General features: G+C 34.6%; 1 protein-coding gene across 5 annotated transcripts in view; it reads right to left on the bottom strand.

Moving 5' to 3' along the window:
- The window catches only part of MYH15 (myosin heavy chain 15), a 107,746-nt gene that overhangs the window by 7,224 nt on the left and 83,280 nt on the right, over nt 1–17,242 (bottom strand). For 2 of the 5 annotated variants that reach the window (XR_004232983.1, XR_004232979.1), the window contains 3 exons: nt 14,636–14,742; nt 8,238–8,449; nt 6,978–7,124 (listed from right to left, as the gene is read on the bottom strand). Coding sequence is in view for 1 of the 5 variants with exons in the window: in XM_031959636.1 (XP_031815496.1) it covers nt 14,647–14,742 (96 nt within the window). In the remaining 4 variants the exon portion in view is untranslated. Of the gene's footprint in view, nt 1–6,977; nt 7,125–8,237; nt 8,450–14,635; nt 14,743–17,242 lie in introns of those variants that run through there. The other 3 variants (XR_004232981.1, XR_004232980.1, XM_031959636.1) reach the window with 2 other exon arrangements.

Raw genomic sequence — 17,242 nt, forward strand, 5'->3', positions numbered from 1 at the left:
GAGGAGGGAGAGAAGAGATAGGGGAAATTCTCACACAATTGGAGTGCACAAATAGAAATCTATAGATTTAAGAGGAGGGGGTGGAGGTACAAAGAAGACCTATGAACCAGGAGGGGAGAGGGAGAAAGAAAGAATTAGGAAGTGAATGACATTTCTCACAACAGGAAAGCAATTGGGGAAGGGATTAAGGAAAAGAAATAATAAGGAGAATAAGGAGAAGGGTAAAATAACAAAGAAATTAACCAAAATCAAAACAAACTGTTGAAAATGGGCTGGTAAACAAAGAAAAGAAAAGAATAAGAGAATAGTATGAAAGAAAATATAAAATTATTACACCCAGCGAAAGAATTCTGGGAGATGACTAAAAGTCATTACATTGAATTCCCAATCCCTATATTTTTGCCCACCTGCATTTTTGATTTCCTTCACAGGCTAATTGTACAATATTTCAGAGTCCGATTCTTTTTATACAGCAAAATAACGGTTTGGTCATGTATACTTATTGTGTATCTAATTTATATTTTAATATATTTAACATCTACTGGTCATCCTGCCATCTGGGGGAGGGGGTGGGGGGAAGGAGGGGAAAAATTGGAACAAGAGGTTTGGCAGTTGTCAATGCTGTAAAGTTACCCATGCATATAACCTGTAAATAAAAGGCTAATAAATAAAAAAGAAAAAGAAAAAAAAGTAAATATAAAATTAACAATCATAACGGTGAATGTAAGTTTTATCAATCCACCCATAAAATGGAAGAGAATAGCAAAAACAAGAATTAACAAATATATTGCTTACAAGAAATACATTCAAAATATAAAAAAGCACAAAGTTAAAATAAGGGTCTGGAGTAAAATCTATTATTCTCTAGGGGAAGTAAAAAGGCACTGTAGCAATTATTATCTCAGACTAAATAATAGCAAAAAGTAGATCTAATTATAAAGAGATGCAGAAAGAAACAACATTTTGCAGAACCAGGAGAACTATGTATATAAAAGCAATAATATTATAAAGTCAACTTTCAAAGACTTGAAAATTCTAATCAATATATTTACCAATCATAATGTTCAAAGGAATTGTGATAATATATGCTACCCACCCACAGACAGAGAGGTAATAGATTCAAACTAGATTAAGATTTTTTTTGACATGGTCAATGCAGGAATTTATTTTACTTAACTCTACATCTGAGTAGCAAGTTTTGTTTTTCTTACTTTCTCAATGAGTAGAAATGTCAGGGAAAGAATGCAGACCTAGAAATAAAATTAAATTTAATTATAAAAAATACTATTTCAGACACTAAACTGTATGACTGGGCAAATCATTTAATCTCTCTGGGACTCAATTTATTCTTCTACAAAATAAAGAGAACCTACCTCATAGTACCTACTTCAAAGGGTTGTGTGAAGATCAAATGAGATAATATATGTAAAGTGCTTAACAAATTACATAGCACTATCTAAATGTTAGAACAGCTAGATGGCTCAGTTGATGAGAGTACTAGTCCTGAAGTCAGGAAGACTTCAAATCTGGCCTCAGACACTTACTAGCTATGTGACCCTGGACAAGTCACTTAACTCTGTTTGCCTCAGTTTCTTCATCTGTAAGGAAATGGCAAACCACTCCAGTATCTTTGCCAAGAAAATCCCAAATGGCATCATGAAGAGTCAGACATGACTGAAACAACTGAACAACAAAAATATAAATGTTAACTATTTTCATTACCATAGAATTAAAATAATGCTGCTATCACAATAAAAAAGAGCTAAAATATAGAAAATAAATCGCTATTCATCAAAATGAAAATGTTCTAATCAGGTAGCTATTCACATGAATGGTTTAACTTTAATAGTTTCTGATAATAAATTACACTACTTATAACACTTCTTTTGAGATTAGACAGAGAAATCATTCTAGAGACTTGACTTTCACAGATAGAAAAATTTATACTTCTCATATAGCAATTAAGTAGAATCAATACAGGTTTTAAGTGAACTTATGTGCCCCACAATCTCTATCAATGCACCAATGGCTTTGGGGGAGAAAATGTTCTTATGAATATATTCCAGGTACAAATATTGAACTTCTTTAAAACCTAAATTCCCAGTTTTACAATCCATAATAAAACATATCTAGAAGGCCAACGTCATTTAATTCAATTGTGATATCAAAATCTAATTTATTATCTATTATAATCTGTTCCAAACCAATCAAATTTGTGCTGAAAAGAAAAAAACCTATCGGTAATGAAGAGAGCCATCTACACCCAGAGAGGACTATGGGAACTGAGTGTGGATCACAACATAGCATTTCAACCCTTTCTGTTATTGTTTGCAGCATTTTTTTGTTTTCCTTCTCAGGTGTTTTTTTTCTCTTTTTAGATCTGATTTTTCTTGTGCTGCAAGATAACTGTATAAATATGTATACATAATTGGATTTAACATATATTTTGACATATTTACCATGTATTGAACTACCTACCCTCTAGGGGAGGAGGTGGGGGAAAAGAGGGGAAAATTTGGAACAGAAGGTTTTGCAATGGTCAATGTTGAGAAAATTGCCCATGTATATGTTTTGTAAATAAAAAGATATGATAAAAAAAAGAAAAAAAAAGAACAAACATAGCACTAATTCCCTATAAAAGATAGTCATTAATATTTTTATTTTAACAAATCCCTAGAATGAAAAAATAATTTATTTTTTTTAGCTTTTTCCTTTCTTAGTTGATTGCACCAAGAGGCTATGAAAGAGATTAAATGAAATATAATAATTCTGCTTAGTTTAGATTTTAATTCCAATCAGATAAATCGGAAGCATCTACTTAAAAGATTCAATTTCTTTTTCCTGACCCTTATTTTATTAGGGGTTATTTCCCCTTTTCACCCAAGTATTTCTTAGGAACAGTCAGGTGACACAGTGGATGGAGCCTCATATCTGAAGTCAGGGAGATCTGAATTCAAAAGTGGTTTCCAATACATAGCTTTGTGAACATGGGCAACTCTTCCAATCTCTGTTGGAGTTTATTTTTTTTAATCGGTAATATGAAGACAATACCACCTAATTGCATAAGATTGTTGTGAGGATCAATTGAGATAATTGTAAAGCATTAACACAGTCCCTGATACATAGTAAATGCTATGTAAATGTTAGCTCCTAATTATTTATTATATATAGATACATATGAGCAGATAAGAAAAAATCTCTTATGATAAAACATACATTCATCTTCTGACATCAGGCATAAGTTAGCTAATCTTATTTGTGTTTTTTTTTTTTCCATCTCCCCTTCTCCTTTCTGTCATTCCTCTTTCTCTTTCTCAAACATACACACACACACAAAATGAGAACTGTGTCATTTGTAGCCTAGGGCCACAAAGTGTTAAGTGACTAAGGCTGCATTTGAACTCAAGTCCTCATGATTTCAAGGCTAGTGTTCTTGTCACTGCACCATCTAGCTGCCCCCACTTTTCATTAAAGGGAAAATACCCACTGATTTTAACCAACTTATAAATCAGAGGTCATAGATCTCCAATTTATCTCTAGGTTCCTCAGGATCTAGTGGGGATTAACCCAGTACTTCTGATCTTACAAAGAGCCTTCATAGTCTCTAGGAGTCCCTATAATCTATTTTATAATGGGATCTAATTAAAGTAGATATGGGTTTTTCACTGATGCAGTATCTCATTAGACATTTGAGTCCTTTGGTTTTTAAGTTGGTTATAGTCGGTAGATTTTTATACTTCTATGGAAAGGTGATCACCTCTGTTGATCTCATGAGCTCAAATACATCTAATCACCATATTTATATAGAACTTCCCAATTTATATAACTCATCCTAAACTTTTTCCTGAGCTCCAGTCCTTGTAACAAGGAGAACTTTCCTTATTCTATAATTTATATAATACATAATGTATTCTATAACTATTAAGTTAATTAATAAATAGGAGCCTCCAATTGAATTCTAGCTACTTAGATCAATGGCTAACAGGAGTCAACTAGTATACTCTCATGATATTCTTATTTAATGTCTACCAGTTCTTGAGAATCCTCTTCTAGAAATTTTTTATACATGTCCTATTTTTAAGAACAGATGTTGCAAGTTTTTTGTGCAATTCATGAGATTAAAAATAAATGCAAATTAAGAGCAAAAAAAAGAATTCTCATTATTGAACTTAGATTGTTTTTCATCCTGAGTTGTGAGTTACCACAATGATCATTCCTGGTACACATTTGTATATGTGTGTGTGTGTGTGTGTGTGTGTGTGTGTGTGTAGTTTCATAAGGGATTTGGAGAACAGGAGGGCTAATAAGGTTTCCTATCCAATTTCTCCACCAGTTAGCATCAGATGTTCCCTGAAAGGACTTTGGGGTAATCTAGTAACCACATAAGAAAAACAGAAGACAATTCATATATCATAGGCACATTTATTGAAGACTTTTTTCCCATCAAGCAGTTGGATTCTAAAGGTGAAAGACACAGGAAGTGGGGATTCTTCCATGTACTTCTAGGATAAATATATTTTGTTTGAAGTCTATAGATTGAATTTCATGTTTAAAACTTGTGCCAAGACCAGTTTGTATGATATAGCAGCAGAAAAGGTGACTTCCTAACTTTCTTGATATTTACAGAATGAGGGTTATTTCTAATGTGTTCTGGTATATTTTGCACTCAATGATTTTCTTAATTCCCAAGGGTTTTAGGGCTTGATTGTGAGATTTATCTATTTCACCTATTCCTAATCTAGTATTTTGGTAACTATGTATATTTACACACACACACACACACACACATACACACACCCACGTGGTATTCTCTTTTCTAAAATATGATTGTTCTCTGGGAGCATATTTCTTGGGGAGGTTTCTGGAGGCAGCCTTAGTTTCGGTTCAGAGTAATAATCACCTCAAATGCAGCCAGGAGTTAAAATCCAGTTCTTTATTATCTCTTCCAAAATAGCCCAGTTAGTTTTCTTAGAAGCCTCTCTCCCTCCTTGGTTCCAAGAGCTCTTGCAGCTTGTCTTTGAGCTCTTCCAGCTTCTGCCTCTAGCTCAACTCCGACTCCTGGCTTCTCAGTCTCCTTAACTGACTGACTTCTGGCTTTCAATCTCTTCTTCAATTGACTCCTCGCTGAGACTGAGAGCTTCTTATATATGATCTCTTAAAGGTGTGAACCCAAAGGTTGACTCCTCCTCTGAGAAAGTGGATTGTGGGAGGTGTAAATTTGTGAATCTCATACTGAATCCTCACTTGTGAATCTCCCAAACTTGTGAACTAATGTGTGAGCTAATGTGTGAACTCTCAAAGGTGTAAACATAAGCATTGTTCTATCAATTCCATTGAGTTAACACTTTGTAAGGATTCTAACACACACACACATAAAGGAGGGTGAAAGGAAGGGGGATGGAGATCTGGCTCATCTTATAACTGACTTTAGCCATCATGTTAACATCTCTACTCAGTGAACCCCAGTGGCTCTCTCTCTTGCTTCTGGGATCAAATATAAATTCTAATGGCATTTAAAATCATTCAAGACCCTGCTTCAACATATTTTTCTAACCCTATTTAAATAATATTCAGCTCCACATATTCTTCAGTCATATTGGCTTTCTTACTGTGTCTCACAGACCCCTCTAACTTTCCATCTCTGTGTATTTGCATTGACTGTCCCCCATTTTCTTCTTTCTAATCTTTATTTCCTAGCATCCCTGTTTTCCTTCAAGATCCAGCTAAGGATCACTTTAGGGTAAAATCTTTTCTTTTTCTTTTTTAAAAATGTATTTATCTAAAATTTAAATGAAAAATAAGAAAAAACAAAATAGAAAAAGGCAGAAAGACAAACTCCCCCTTCCCAAAAAAAATCCCAAAAAGTTATTGTCATGGGCCCTGCAGAATGTAGGGAAGGATTCAAAATATTTCCATTTAATAGAAGATATTGTATTCATAACTGTTCATCTTTTCTTTGCTTCCCTGTATGTTTTCTTTTGTTCTCTGCTGTGTACTTTGTACTATATTCTATTTTTCCCCTTTCTTCTTCCCATTCTCCCAGGAAGGCTGCAGTTAAGCACGGATATAAATATACATACATACACAAATACACGCATATACATATATAATATGTATTTATGTATGCATATATACATAAACACCCCTATATACACAGATATATACATACACCTACACACATACATATATCTATACATACATACCCATAGTTCTATAACAATTTTAATATGGCTGATATATAATGTGAATTTATCTCTTGATAGAATCTTTTTTAAGTTTGATTTTGTCTGAGATCAAAGATTACTACTCCTACTTTTTTTCCTAATAAATTCTACTCTTGATTATTGTTATTGTGTTTATGTCTACCTCTTATTTTCTATTCCTGCTGATTCTTTTACTTCTACCCATTAACTTGTCTTGCTATTACTTAACCTCCCTGCCATATATTCTCTTTTCCCACCTAACCTATTTTCTCCCCCCTTATTTCTTTATAGATTTTGGAGGGTGCTATATTCTTTCTGGTGGCTGAAATCTTTTCTAATCCTCTCATTTGCTCCTCCCATCCATACAAGATTACTTTGTATTTCTTTATATATACTAAAGTATGTTTGTATTGCCTCCCCATTAGAATGCAAATTCCATGAAGACAGTAACTCTTTTGCTTTTGTAATCCTCCTTCCTATCATTGAAGTTAGCACACAGTAGGTAAATAGATGAGTGTTGCTTCATTAATTGATTGGCAAATTTATTACCAAGAGACAACTATATGACTGCAGTGCTAGACCTGAATTCAAATTCAGCATCAGTCATTTACTCAGCTAAACTTACTAACTGGATAATCCTGGAAAAGTCATTTTCTTTCTGTCTTCTTCAGTTTTCCTAGTCTGTAACATAGGGGAAATGATAGCATTTTACCTCTCAGGGTTATTTGTGAGGAACAAATGAGATATTTGTAAAGCTCTTTTTAAAGCTTAACATATTACACAAATATTAGTATATTGTTGTTGCTGCAGTTGTTGCTATTATTGTTGTTGCTATTTTTTTTCCAGTACATAAGAAGGGAGCCTGCTCTCAGGGTCTTGGGTTGGAGTTTATGAAATATTCTCATCCAGGTATTCCTAGAGCTATAAGGAGTAAACAACAAAAAGAAAAGCACAGAAATCCTTAAGTTTGTCCACAGCCTTAATTTCTGCCTTGACTTTTAATTCTCCTGAGCCACTTTCCAGAATGTCATTATCTATATGAATGCAGTGAACAGGTTAAGAGTCAATCAGGAACACAGTTCACTACTTCATATACTGGAGTTTCTGACATAAAGGAGATGGATCAGGAAACAAGTACAAGCAATTACAAAAAGAACATCAAACAACATGTTTATGCTAGGATGAATCTTATTGCCGCCACATTGTAAACCTTAGCCTTTGTCAAGCTTCTTTTAGTTGAGAAAAAAATAAAATTTCAGAACATGACTAATAAAAGAGTTGGAAACAGATGTGTGACATTTCTGACTGTAGGGCCTGGCTTACTAAAAGGGTTTCTAGATGCAACAGATTCAGGGTAGGTTAGAAAAGTTTCTAGGAAATTTTTTGTTATGTATCTCCTAGAGGTCCTATGGAATTTATTGTTCAGTAGTATCCATCTCTTTGTGACCTCCATGGACTATACTGTCCATGGTATTTTCTCGGCAAAGACACTAGAGTGGTTTGTCATTTCCTTTTCCTGCAGATTAAAGCAAATGAAGGTTTTTCCCTTGGATTAAGGCAAGCCAGACTTTCCTAAAATCGTACAGCTATACACATCTGAAAACAGATTTGAACTCAGCTCTTCCCACTTTGAGACTTAGCTTGCTCTCTACTGAGCCACCTAGCTGCCTCCCATGAAATTGTAATGGCAAAAACATTAAAGTTATTACTTCTACAGACATATAAAATTCAGATTTAAAATTACTTCTCTTATAAAAAATAGGGGAGGATGCAGGAAAAAGATGTATTTCCTCTGACATATGAATGAATCCAACCTGCCTTGGTAGGTGCAAGAATAACAACAAAAAAACCACACACCTATTTTCTCACTTTTTGGTCCTATTTGACAAAGTCAAAAAAAGAAGAAAGGAATTTGATTCTGTTTCTTCCTAAGAAGGGAAGGAAGAAAATCGTGAGTCCCAGAAAGAAAAAGGGGGTTCAGAGATAAACTCTCACTCACTTTTGTTCCATGTGCTCTTGGACTTGTAACCTTACCAGTCAAACAGAAACTCATCCCTTGATTTCTCAATCCAATGGTCTTTTCTCAGTTCACATTCTTCTGACTTCTCTGAAACTTTTAACGATGATCTCATCTATGCTCTCCAGATTTTATTTTAGTTTTTGTGTTTTTTTAAACATTGTTCTTTAGGCTTTTCTTCCTGATCACTCCTTCTTAGTGGGCCCTTGGTTGATTGCTGTTCCTCATTCTCAAAGAAGACCAAATTGATATCACTATGTTAGTCAAGTTAGTATGTCTGACTGTGACTGACCAATATGAGCTCAGAATGCTCTGCCACAGGCCAGACACAAAACAGTCACTATAAACAATTAGAGTGGATTCTCTAACTTTGTATATCTACATTTCTTCTGGGCTAACTCAAATCTACTTTGCTCACAAAGCACAGCAATTTCTCTGATGACAGCACACCACACGGGGTGTCCTGTGCCAGTGTCTCCCATGTCATGCAATCAATTCTAAAGTTCTTAAGAAAGACCTTGAGAGTGTCCTTGTATCACTTTTTCCTTGTAAGCACTTACCATGTGTGAGTTCTCCATAAAATAATCTTTTTGGCAAACATATATTTGATATTCGAACAATGGGCTGGTCTACATCATCATCATCATCGTCATCATTCAAATACTTCCTCTATTTAAGGGTGTGCCACAAATTTTGTCTAGAATCCTCTTCTCTTTTTCAAATCTGTCTCTGTCTCTTTTTATCTTATCATTTCAAATGAGTCTAATTAATTATTCTATTCAGATAACCCCCCCCCCTCCATCTACAAATCTAGTCTCCACTTTATGGCACAATGATTAAAGATTCATCTCTTTGATTTAAAGTATGACTTTAAATACATATTAGCTATATGTAATCCTGAACAAAGTCATTTCCTCAGTTTCTTTTTGCCTCAGTTTCTTCATCTGCAAAATGACCTGGAAAAGAAAATAGTAAGCCATTCCAATATCTTATCCAAAAACATAATACAAAGGAGTCAAAAGGAGTCACTAAATAACTAACTAACACTAACACTAACTAACAACAGCCTCATATTATCACCTATCTTTTGGACATTCCTCCTAAATAATTATCTTAAACTCAACATGTACAAAGTAGTACTAATGTTTCCTACTAAGTCTATTCCTCTTTTTTCTAACTTCTCTGTTCTAGTCCTCCACAAAGTTCGCAACCAGTGAACTATCACTAACTCTTTACTCTCTCCACACATCCCTCCAAAATATTGCCAGATCTCAATGATAGTTCATCAACATCCTTCATATCCCTTTCTCTTCATGCATATAACCACTACATTTGTTTAGCACTTCATCACTTTCTTAATGCACAAACAAGAGAAGCTAAAAGGCACTATACTGCAAAGAGTTGTGAGTCTCGAGTCACAAAGACTCATTTTCATGAGTTCAAATCTGGCTTCAGACATCTACTAATGTGTGATCCCTGGCAAATCACTTAAGTCTGTTTGCTTCAATTTCTTATCTGTAAATAAGTTAGAGAAGGAAAAGGCAAAACTACACTAGTATTTCTACCAAGAAAAACCCCAAATGAGGTCATGAAAATTTGAACACAAATGAAAAATGACTAAATCACAACAATAAAAATCACAAGCTGGTCCATGTCTCTCCAGTTCCAGAATATTTAATAACTTCCTATTTTCTTCAGGAAAAAAACTTCAATTTTCTCAATTTATTATTTTGAAAACCCTTCAGAATGCGGCTCTAGCCTATCTTTCCACTCTTATTTTCTATTACTTTATAAATACTCTGTGTCTACCCAAATCTACCTGCTAATCCTTATAGGTACCATTCTATTTCCATTCTCCAAATGCTTTTTCATATCTCTTAGAATCCCTAGTTTTTTTTGAGCTCAGTTGCTACATAGGGTCCTCTTTTAATAATGCCCTAATTGTCAGTGCTTTTCCAGCCTCTGAAATCACTTGGGATAAATATTATATTCATAAATAAAATATTCACTTGGAATAAATTTTGCATTTCAATATTTGCCTGTACAAACAGAATTATAGATTTTCAGCATTTGTAGGGACCTCAGAAGTCATCAAGTCTAAACTTTACCTGTAACAGAAACCCTATTCTATAACCCTATTCCATTATTTATTCTTTGCTTAAGAAAACCTTCAGTAAATAGGAGCCCACCACCTCCAAAGATAGCCCATTTGACTTTTGGATAGCTCTAATTTATTTTGTAGTCATTCTTTTTTTTCAGTGCAAAACCTAAATCTGCCACTTTTCAAGTTGTATCTGTTGTTTTTAGTATTCTCCTCTGGAATCAAATGAAAAACCCTGTACATGACAGCCTTTCAAATACTTTTGATTACTTTCGTATTCTGAGTCTTAGCTTCTCCATGTTAAATATTATTGTTTACTTCAAATGTTCTTCATATAGCATGAACTTAAGGCTTTTTAGCATTCTGATTCTTTGTTGGACCCCTAGTCCCTGCACATTCTTCAGTTTATCAATGTTTTGTTAAAATTGGCACTCAGAACTGAAGAGAACACTCCAGATGTAGTAAGACCAGGAAAATGTGCAGCTTCCAGTTATTCCTGAAAACTGTCACTCTCTTAATGATAACCAAATCCAAAAAAAAAAAAAGGTATCCTTTGTTGTTGTCTCATAGCGAGCTTTCAATCCATCCAAACCCAATTCTTTTGAAACAAATTAGCTGCTGACTAATAATGGCAATTTTACAGCCCATCTTATATTTGTCCCCACTCTTGTGTCAAAAAACATTTTGAATTGTGACTCTGTTATTTAGTTTGTCACCTTACAAAGGATGAGCTCTCATTTATAACTCAAAAGATGAAAAGAATGCTACTTTCTTTTTATTCAAATCATCAAGTAAAACATTAAATTATTTTAAATTAATTAAATCAATCACAAATTAAACAACACAGAGCCACACCTAAATCCATTAGAAACATCCAATTACATGAAATCTAAAACTTTTTCTGAGGCTCAGCTAATTAACTTATTTCTGAATCCTTCTGGTTGCACCATTGCCTAGCAAATATTTTTCCCACTTTTCCTCCCAATACTATTCAGATACTTTATCAGACTACTGAATAAATTATTACATGTTTATTTAATGGGATTCTAATGAACTAAAGATAAATTATGAAAGGGGTTTCAGAGAAACCTGAAAAGTTATGAAATAGTGCAGAGTGAAATGAGTAGAACCAGCAGAATGATTTATGCTTTCATAACAACATTGTAAAAACTTTCAAAGTCTTAAGATCTTAGATTACTACAGTGGCCAAAACATGATTTCAGAAGGCTGATGATGAAACATGTTACCCACCTTCTTACAGAGAGGTGTACTAAATACAAAGAACAGGTCACACATTTTATGGACATGGCCAATGTGGGAGTTTGTTTTCTTTAACCACACGTATTTATAACAAAAGTTTTGTGGGGGTTTTTCTTTCTGGGAATTGGGGAGGAGGTGGGAGGGAGAGAAAATAAAAAGTATTTTTAAAAACCTTGCTAAAATGTAGGTATGCTATATGTACAATATTGCTATGATTTAATCAGTTTAGCACCCTATCAAAAATAATCTAATCAATTAAGTTGTACCAACTTATGGGGAGCTAAGTGGCACAGTAAATAAGAGTACTGATCCTGGAGTCAGGAGGAATCATTTTTGTGAGTTCAAATTCTCTCGCAGATACTTACTAGCTGGGTGATTCTCGGAGAATCATTTAATCCTGTTTGCCTCAGTTACCTCATCTGTAAAATGAGCTAGAGAAGGAATTAGCAAATCACTCTAGTATTTTTGCCAAGAAAATCTCAAATGGGGTCATGAAGAATTGGACATGACTGAAAAATAACTGAATAATAACAACTGATATGATTTGTTCTTGAAACCAAACTGATGCTATGTGATGACTAGTTCTTTTTTTAAAAAAATTTATTTTAATGGTATATTATTTTTTCCAATTACAAGTAAAGATAGTTTTCAATATTCATTTTCTAAGATTTTTGAGTTCCAATTTTTTCCTCCTCTCCCTTATCTCTCCCCTTCCCAAACCAGCAAACAAACTGATATAGGTTATACAAGTACAATCAATTTTTAACATATTTCCATATATGACTACTTCCTTTTCTAGGAGTTTATTAACTATTTCTTTAAAAATATCTTCTGCAGTTTTATCAGGAGCTGACATCAAACTCACTGGTCTTTAGTTAGTAGTTTCTCTTTTCTTCCCTTCCCACAAAATCAGAACATTTGCCTTCTCCAGTTCTGTGCTACTACTTCTGTCCTATATGACCACTCAGGTATTACTATGTTTAAGCACAGTTTGATGAAATCTTAACACTTTAAAAAATCTACAAGGCAGCAACAAATTTGTAGATTTATATTTGTATAATATAAGCTACTTTAGATTCCATGCTTTTGAAACCCTAGAATTTAGTACCATATTAGGCATTTAATAAATACCTGTTGAATTAAACTGAACCCATCATCTCCCCAGAGAGTGATGGATGGGGTAAGACAAGAAATGGGAAGATCATAGCAACAATTATCAAAGGAGCTAGTTTTTTTGTTTGTAAAATTTTGTTTTTGAAACAACATAGTTGAAGAAAAGTTGTTGCTGGGGGTGGGGGGGAGAGGGGAGTGACTGAGGCTGAGAACAGCAGTCCCAATCTTTTTCACAACCCTAATCCCATATTGTCAGCCACATTCTAGTAGGATTGGTGGATTACTATAGGGATAAAGAATCATACTTATTTAGCTACTACAGGAATATATGTCCATTAAAGTCATTAATTCCTTCAGCACAATGATAGGTGAAATCATATCCTAGAAAACACTTGTTCCCTGAAAATTTGGTTATAAATGAGTACTCAGTTAGATGTCATTATAATGGTGTTTTCTGAATTTACCATGTGGAGTTCTGTTATAATATACTAACAATATTATTATGAAATAAGGTCAGTTGGATAGTGTTATATACGGTATGTCTGTTGGGTCAGGAGAGTATTAAAATAAGAGAATTGGGAATGAGAATAATTTATTCTAATAAAATATAATATTTTGACAACATGAAAATAAAGTAGTGTTATTTATAAATATTTCTATTTGGGGGCCTGGGATTTCATTCATATGGACATTCATATCCACTAGCCTGCTAACAAGGCAGATCATCCTTGTTCTGTAATTTAAAGTCTTAGGAAGTTGTCTGAGGTAACACGGAGGAAGTTCCATGAATTTTCTGATAGTGTCATATAGCTAGTATGAGTTACAAATGGGATTTGAACTCAGGTTTTCCTGACTCTGAAGTTAACTATCCTTTCACTATACTCACATTCCCACTTGCATTATTATTATTATTATTAGTAGTAGTAGTAGTAGTAGTAGTAGTAGTAATATAGGAACTGAAGGAAGAATCAACCATGATTCTTTATTTTTGAAAATCTGATATTTTGGTAGTGGGGGGAGGAACAAGCAATCAGAAGTTATTTGAGTAGCCCAGGGTCATACACCTAGTAAAAGTCTGAAATAGGATTTAAATTCAGGTCCTCCTCACTCTAAGACCAGATTTCTATTTGTTAAATCACCTACCTCCCCCTTTTTGGTTTTGTTGTTGTTAGGGATAAGGCAATCAGCGTTAAATGTGAAGTTTGACACTGTTAAGAGACAGACAGAAATAGAAAGATAATGAGAGAGAAGAAGGGAGGAAAGGGAAAGGCTAGAGACAGAGAGACAGCAAGAGATAGAGAAAAAGGAGAAAGAGAAGAAAGAATAAGAAAGAGAATGAAAGAAGAGAAAGAGGAAGAGAGAATGAGAGAGAGAAAAGAAAATGAGGAGAGGGAGTGAGAGAAAGAGAAGCAGCAGAATGAGAAAGAAAGTGAGAGAGAAAAGAGAAAAGAAAGGATGGCAGAGAAGATAGAATGAGAAAGAAAAGAGAAGAAGAGAATGACAGGATAGAAAAAAGAGATAAAGAGAATGAGGAAAAAAGAGAATTATGAGAGAGAAAGTAGAGAGGAAAGAGAGAATGACAGAGAGAATGAGAAGAGAGAGGAAAGAGAATGACAGAGAGAGGAAGAAGAGAAAGAATGAGAGAGGGAAGATAAGAGGAAAAGAGAAAAATGAAAGAGAAGAAAGAGAAATGAGAGAGAAGACAGAGAGAGAAGACAGAGAGAGAAGACAGAGAGAGAGAGAGAGAGAGAAAGAGAGAGAGAAGACAGAGAGAGAGAAGAAGATCAAAGCAGGGTCCAAGAAAGTGTGATAATTTATTTTTATTTATATTTCAGTTTTAAAGAAAGATGTTTAACACTAGACACAGCAGTATGATTAAAATTATTTGAAAGCAATGGTCTTAGTTATTTAATTCTCAATATTTTTTCTCCAAATGCTCACTTGTTTTAAGTTCAGCTCTGACTGGTAGCCGTGTAACTGGTAGTATTTTGAAATCGTCTGCTCTCCGATTCTTCTGGAATAGTGAGAACTTGTTTCTCTTCATAAATCTGAAACAGATGGAGTGGGAAATGGGGTGTTTGTACTATATTGTGAATAATAATTGTGCTGCCTCATCAATTAAAAAAAAAAAAAAGAAAAGGGGAAAAAAAAACTTTGTTTCTACCCTGCCCTTGCCCCTTGGCCAGATCTCCATTTGTAGCAGAATATTACAGTGGAAATACAACATGGGTCTGGAGTCAGGAATACCTGAATTCAAATCTGGCCTTAAACACTTTCTAACTGTGTGACCTTGGCCAAGTCCCTTAACCCTGTTTGCCTCAGGTTTCTCATCTAAAAAATGGGGACCACCATAACAGCACCTACCTCCTAAACTTGTGAGGGTTAAATGAGATAATAATGATAAACATTTAACACACAGTAAACATTATATAAATGTTAGCAATTATTATAATTATTCTATATCTACCTTTGAGAATCATTCAACTTACTTATAAACAACAAATTCAGATGATACTTTTTTATTGAGCTCAGGTCTTTTCTTTGCATAATAAAGCATTGCTCTTCAGAGATAATTCCTCCTGGACAGCTATATGGTACAGTAGATAAGAGTACCAGCTCTGAAGTCAGGAGGATCTGAGTTCAAATCTAATCTCGGATACTGAACACTTGCTAATTGTGTATTACTTAATCTCAATTGTCTTGCCAGAGAAAAAGATAATTTCTCCTTCCCTTAATTCTATGGGATAGAAGACTTGGAAATCCCACCCAGAGCCTACACAATCATTCCCTTTCAATCTAGCTAAATAACATCATGTTGGTTTGAAAAAGTTGCAAAATTTGGAGGATTTTCTTCCATGATTGAGAAACCAGGAAACCTTGTGATTCAATGATGGCCTCTGGAAAGTTTTTCCTTGGGTGAAGGAATTCTTTTATAAAAGCACAAGGTAGAATAGGAAGAGAACAGAGTCAGGAAATCAGGAGACCTGGCTTTGATTCCTTGGATGAACTACTAATCCACTGTGAAACCTGAGAGTCATTTAACCTCTCTAGACTTCACAGCTGCAAGGGATCTTAGAGTCTTCTACAATTTCCTTGCCTATAATACGAGGGTGTTGAAATAAATCATCTCCAATTAAAATTTTCCCCATCTTCATCCCCTTCCATCTCTATACCTCCATCCCTGATTTACCAATGGTTGAAAATATTTTTGACAAAGATTGATGCCTTCTAATTGCTTTGAGTCCTCTCATCCCCCTCTCACAGTTGATTTTGTGTTTGAAGGACACGTAAGTCATTTCCCCCTAAACAAATGGTGGTAAGCCAAAGCCAGATCTACACATATTATGAACAAGGGAGCAGGTCCTGAGATGCAGAGAGTATTTCAAGCCCTAGGCTGTAAAATAGATACGATTATAGGCCACGTTAGAACTAACAAATACTGCTGGAGTATAGACCCTGACATATAAGCAGCTAGAGAAAAAAGGTTTTTGGTTTCATGTACAGTAGATGGCTTTGCACTGGTGATATAACTCTGACATACCCATTAGCAGGGATTTATGAGGAGACCTGAACCAGACCTGGCGTATTTTCCATTTCCTGGCAGCTTAACGTGGCACCCGTCCGATGACTTCTGAGGGGAGAAATCCCACTCGTCAGGATTGTTTTGCACTGTTTTCGACAACCATATTTTTACACGCTAAGGATATTTGCTTTTTTATATATCCCTGTTTGAATCAAGCCGGTTATTTATACCATTATTTCCATATATCTTCAGGACGGTCCTTTGGACCTCAACAATTGGCATTATGAGGAGGATGGTGAAAAGGACTCCCTTGTTCAAGCAAGGAAAAAGGGGGACAGAAGATGGGAGAAGGGGGGCATTAGCCCTTGGCATCTGATGGAATAAGAACTTTGGGCAGTTTTAGAGAAATCCCATTAGTGGGGCAAGATAAGATGCTTTGTGAAATCTGGGATGGGGGAAGTAGATGATGCAGATGAAAAAAGTAGGAGGAAGACTGCATTTTTGTAGGAAAGAAAAAAATTTTAGTCTGTTTGAAACTTCAGCTTAACTCCTTCAACAAGGGAAACATCTCAAAAAAGTTGCCCTGATTTTTCTTTCTCACAGAGAGGCTTTTCTATTTTATTTATCTGTTGTTCATTAAATAAAAGTAGTGTGTATGCTGTCAATAGTGTCAGTGTAGTCTGTGTTTGTTTATCTGGTTAGAGTTGCTTTTTTCCTATGATGTGAGTAGACAAAAGAAAAAAAATAATTAGAAGAAAGGAGGATTTTCCCCCATTTGCTTTATTTTAGCAAAAAGTTTCAAACTTTTAAAGGATATAGTCTTTTTCTGTATTCCAAATAGGTCTCATGGTATGGCAAGAGAAAAGCAGCTAAAGGAAAGCCTATTTCCTCCTGCATAAGGAGAGATTAGCATTGAAAACTAAAGAGAAAAAATCTATGAGTAAATATAAATATAATCATTTTAAATAATGTAGATGTCCAAATTGTAATATGGATGGCTAATGAGGAAATTTTGTGGAATTTGT

The sequence above is a fragment of the Sarcophilus harrisii genome, chromosome 3 (assembly GCF_902635505.1).
Source record: "Sarcophilus harrisii chromosome 3, mSarHar1.11, whole genome shotgun sequence".
NCBI classification, from domain to species: Eukaryota; Metazoa; Chordata; class Mammalia; order Dasyuromorphia; family Dasyuridae; genus Sarcophilus; species Sarcophilus harrisii.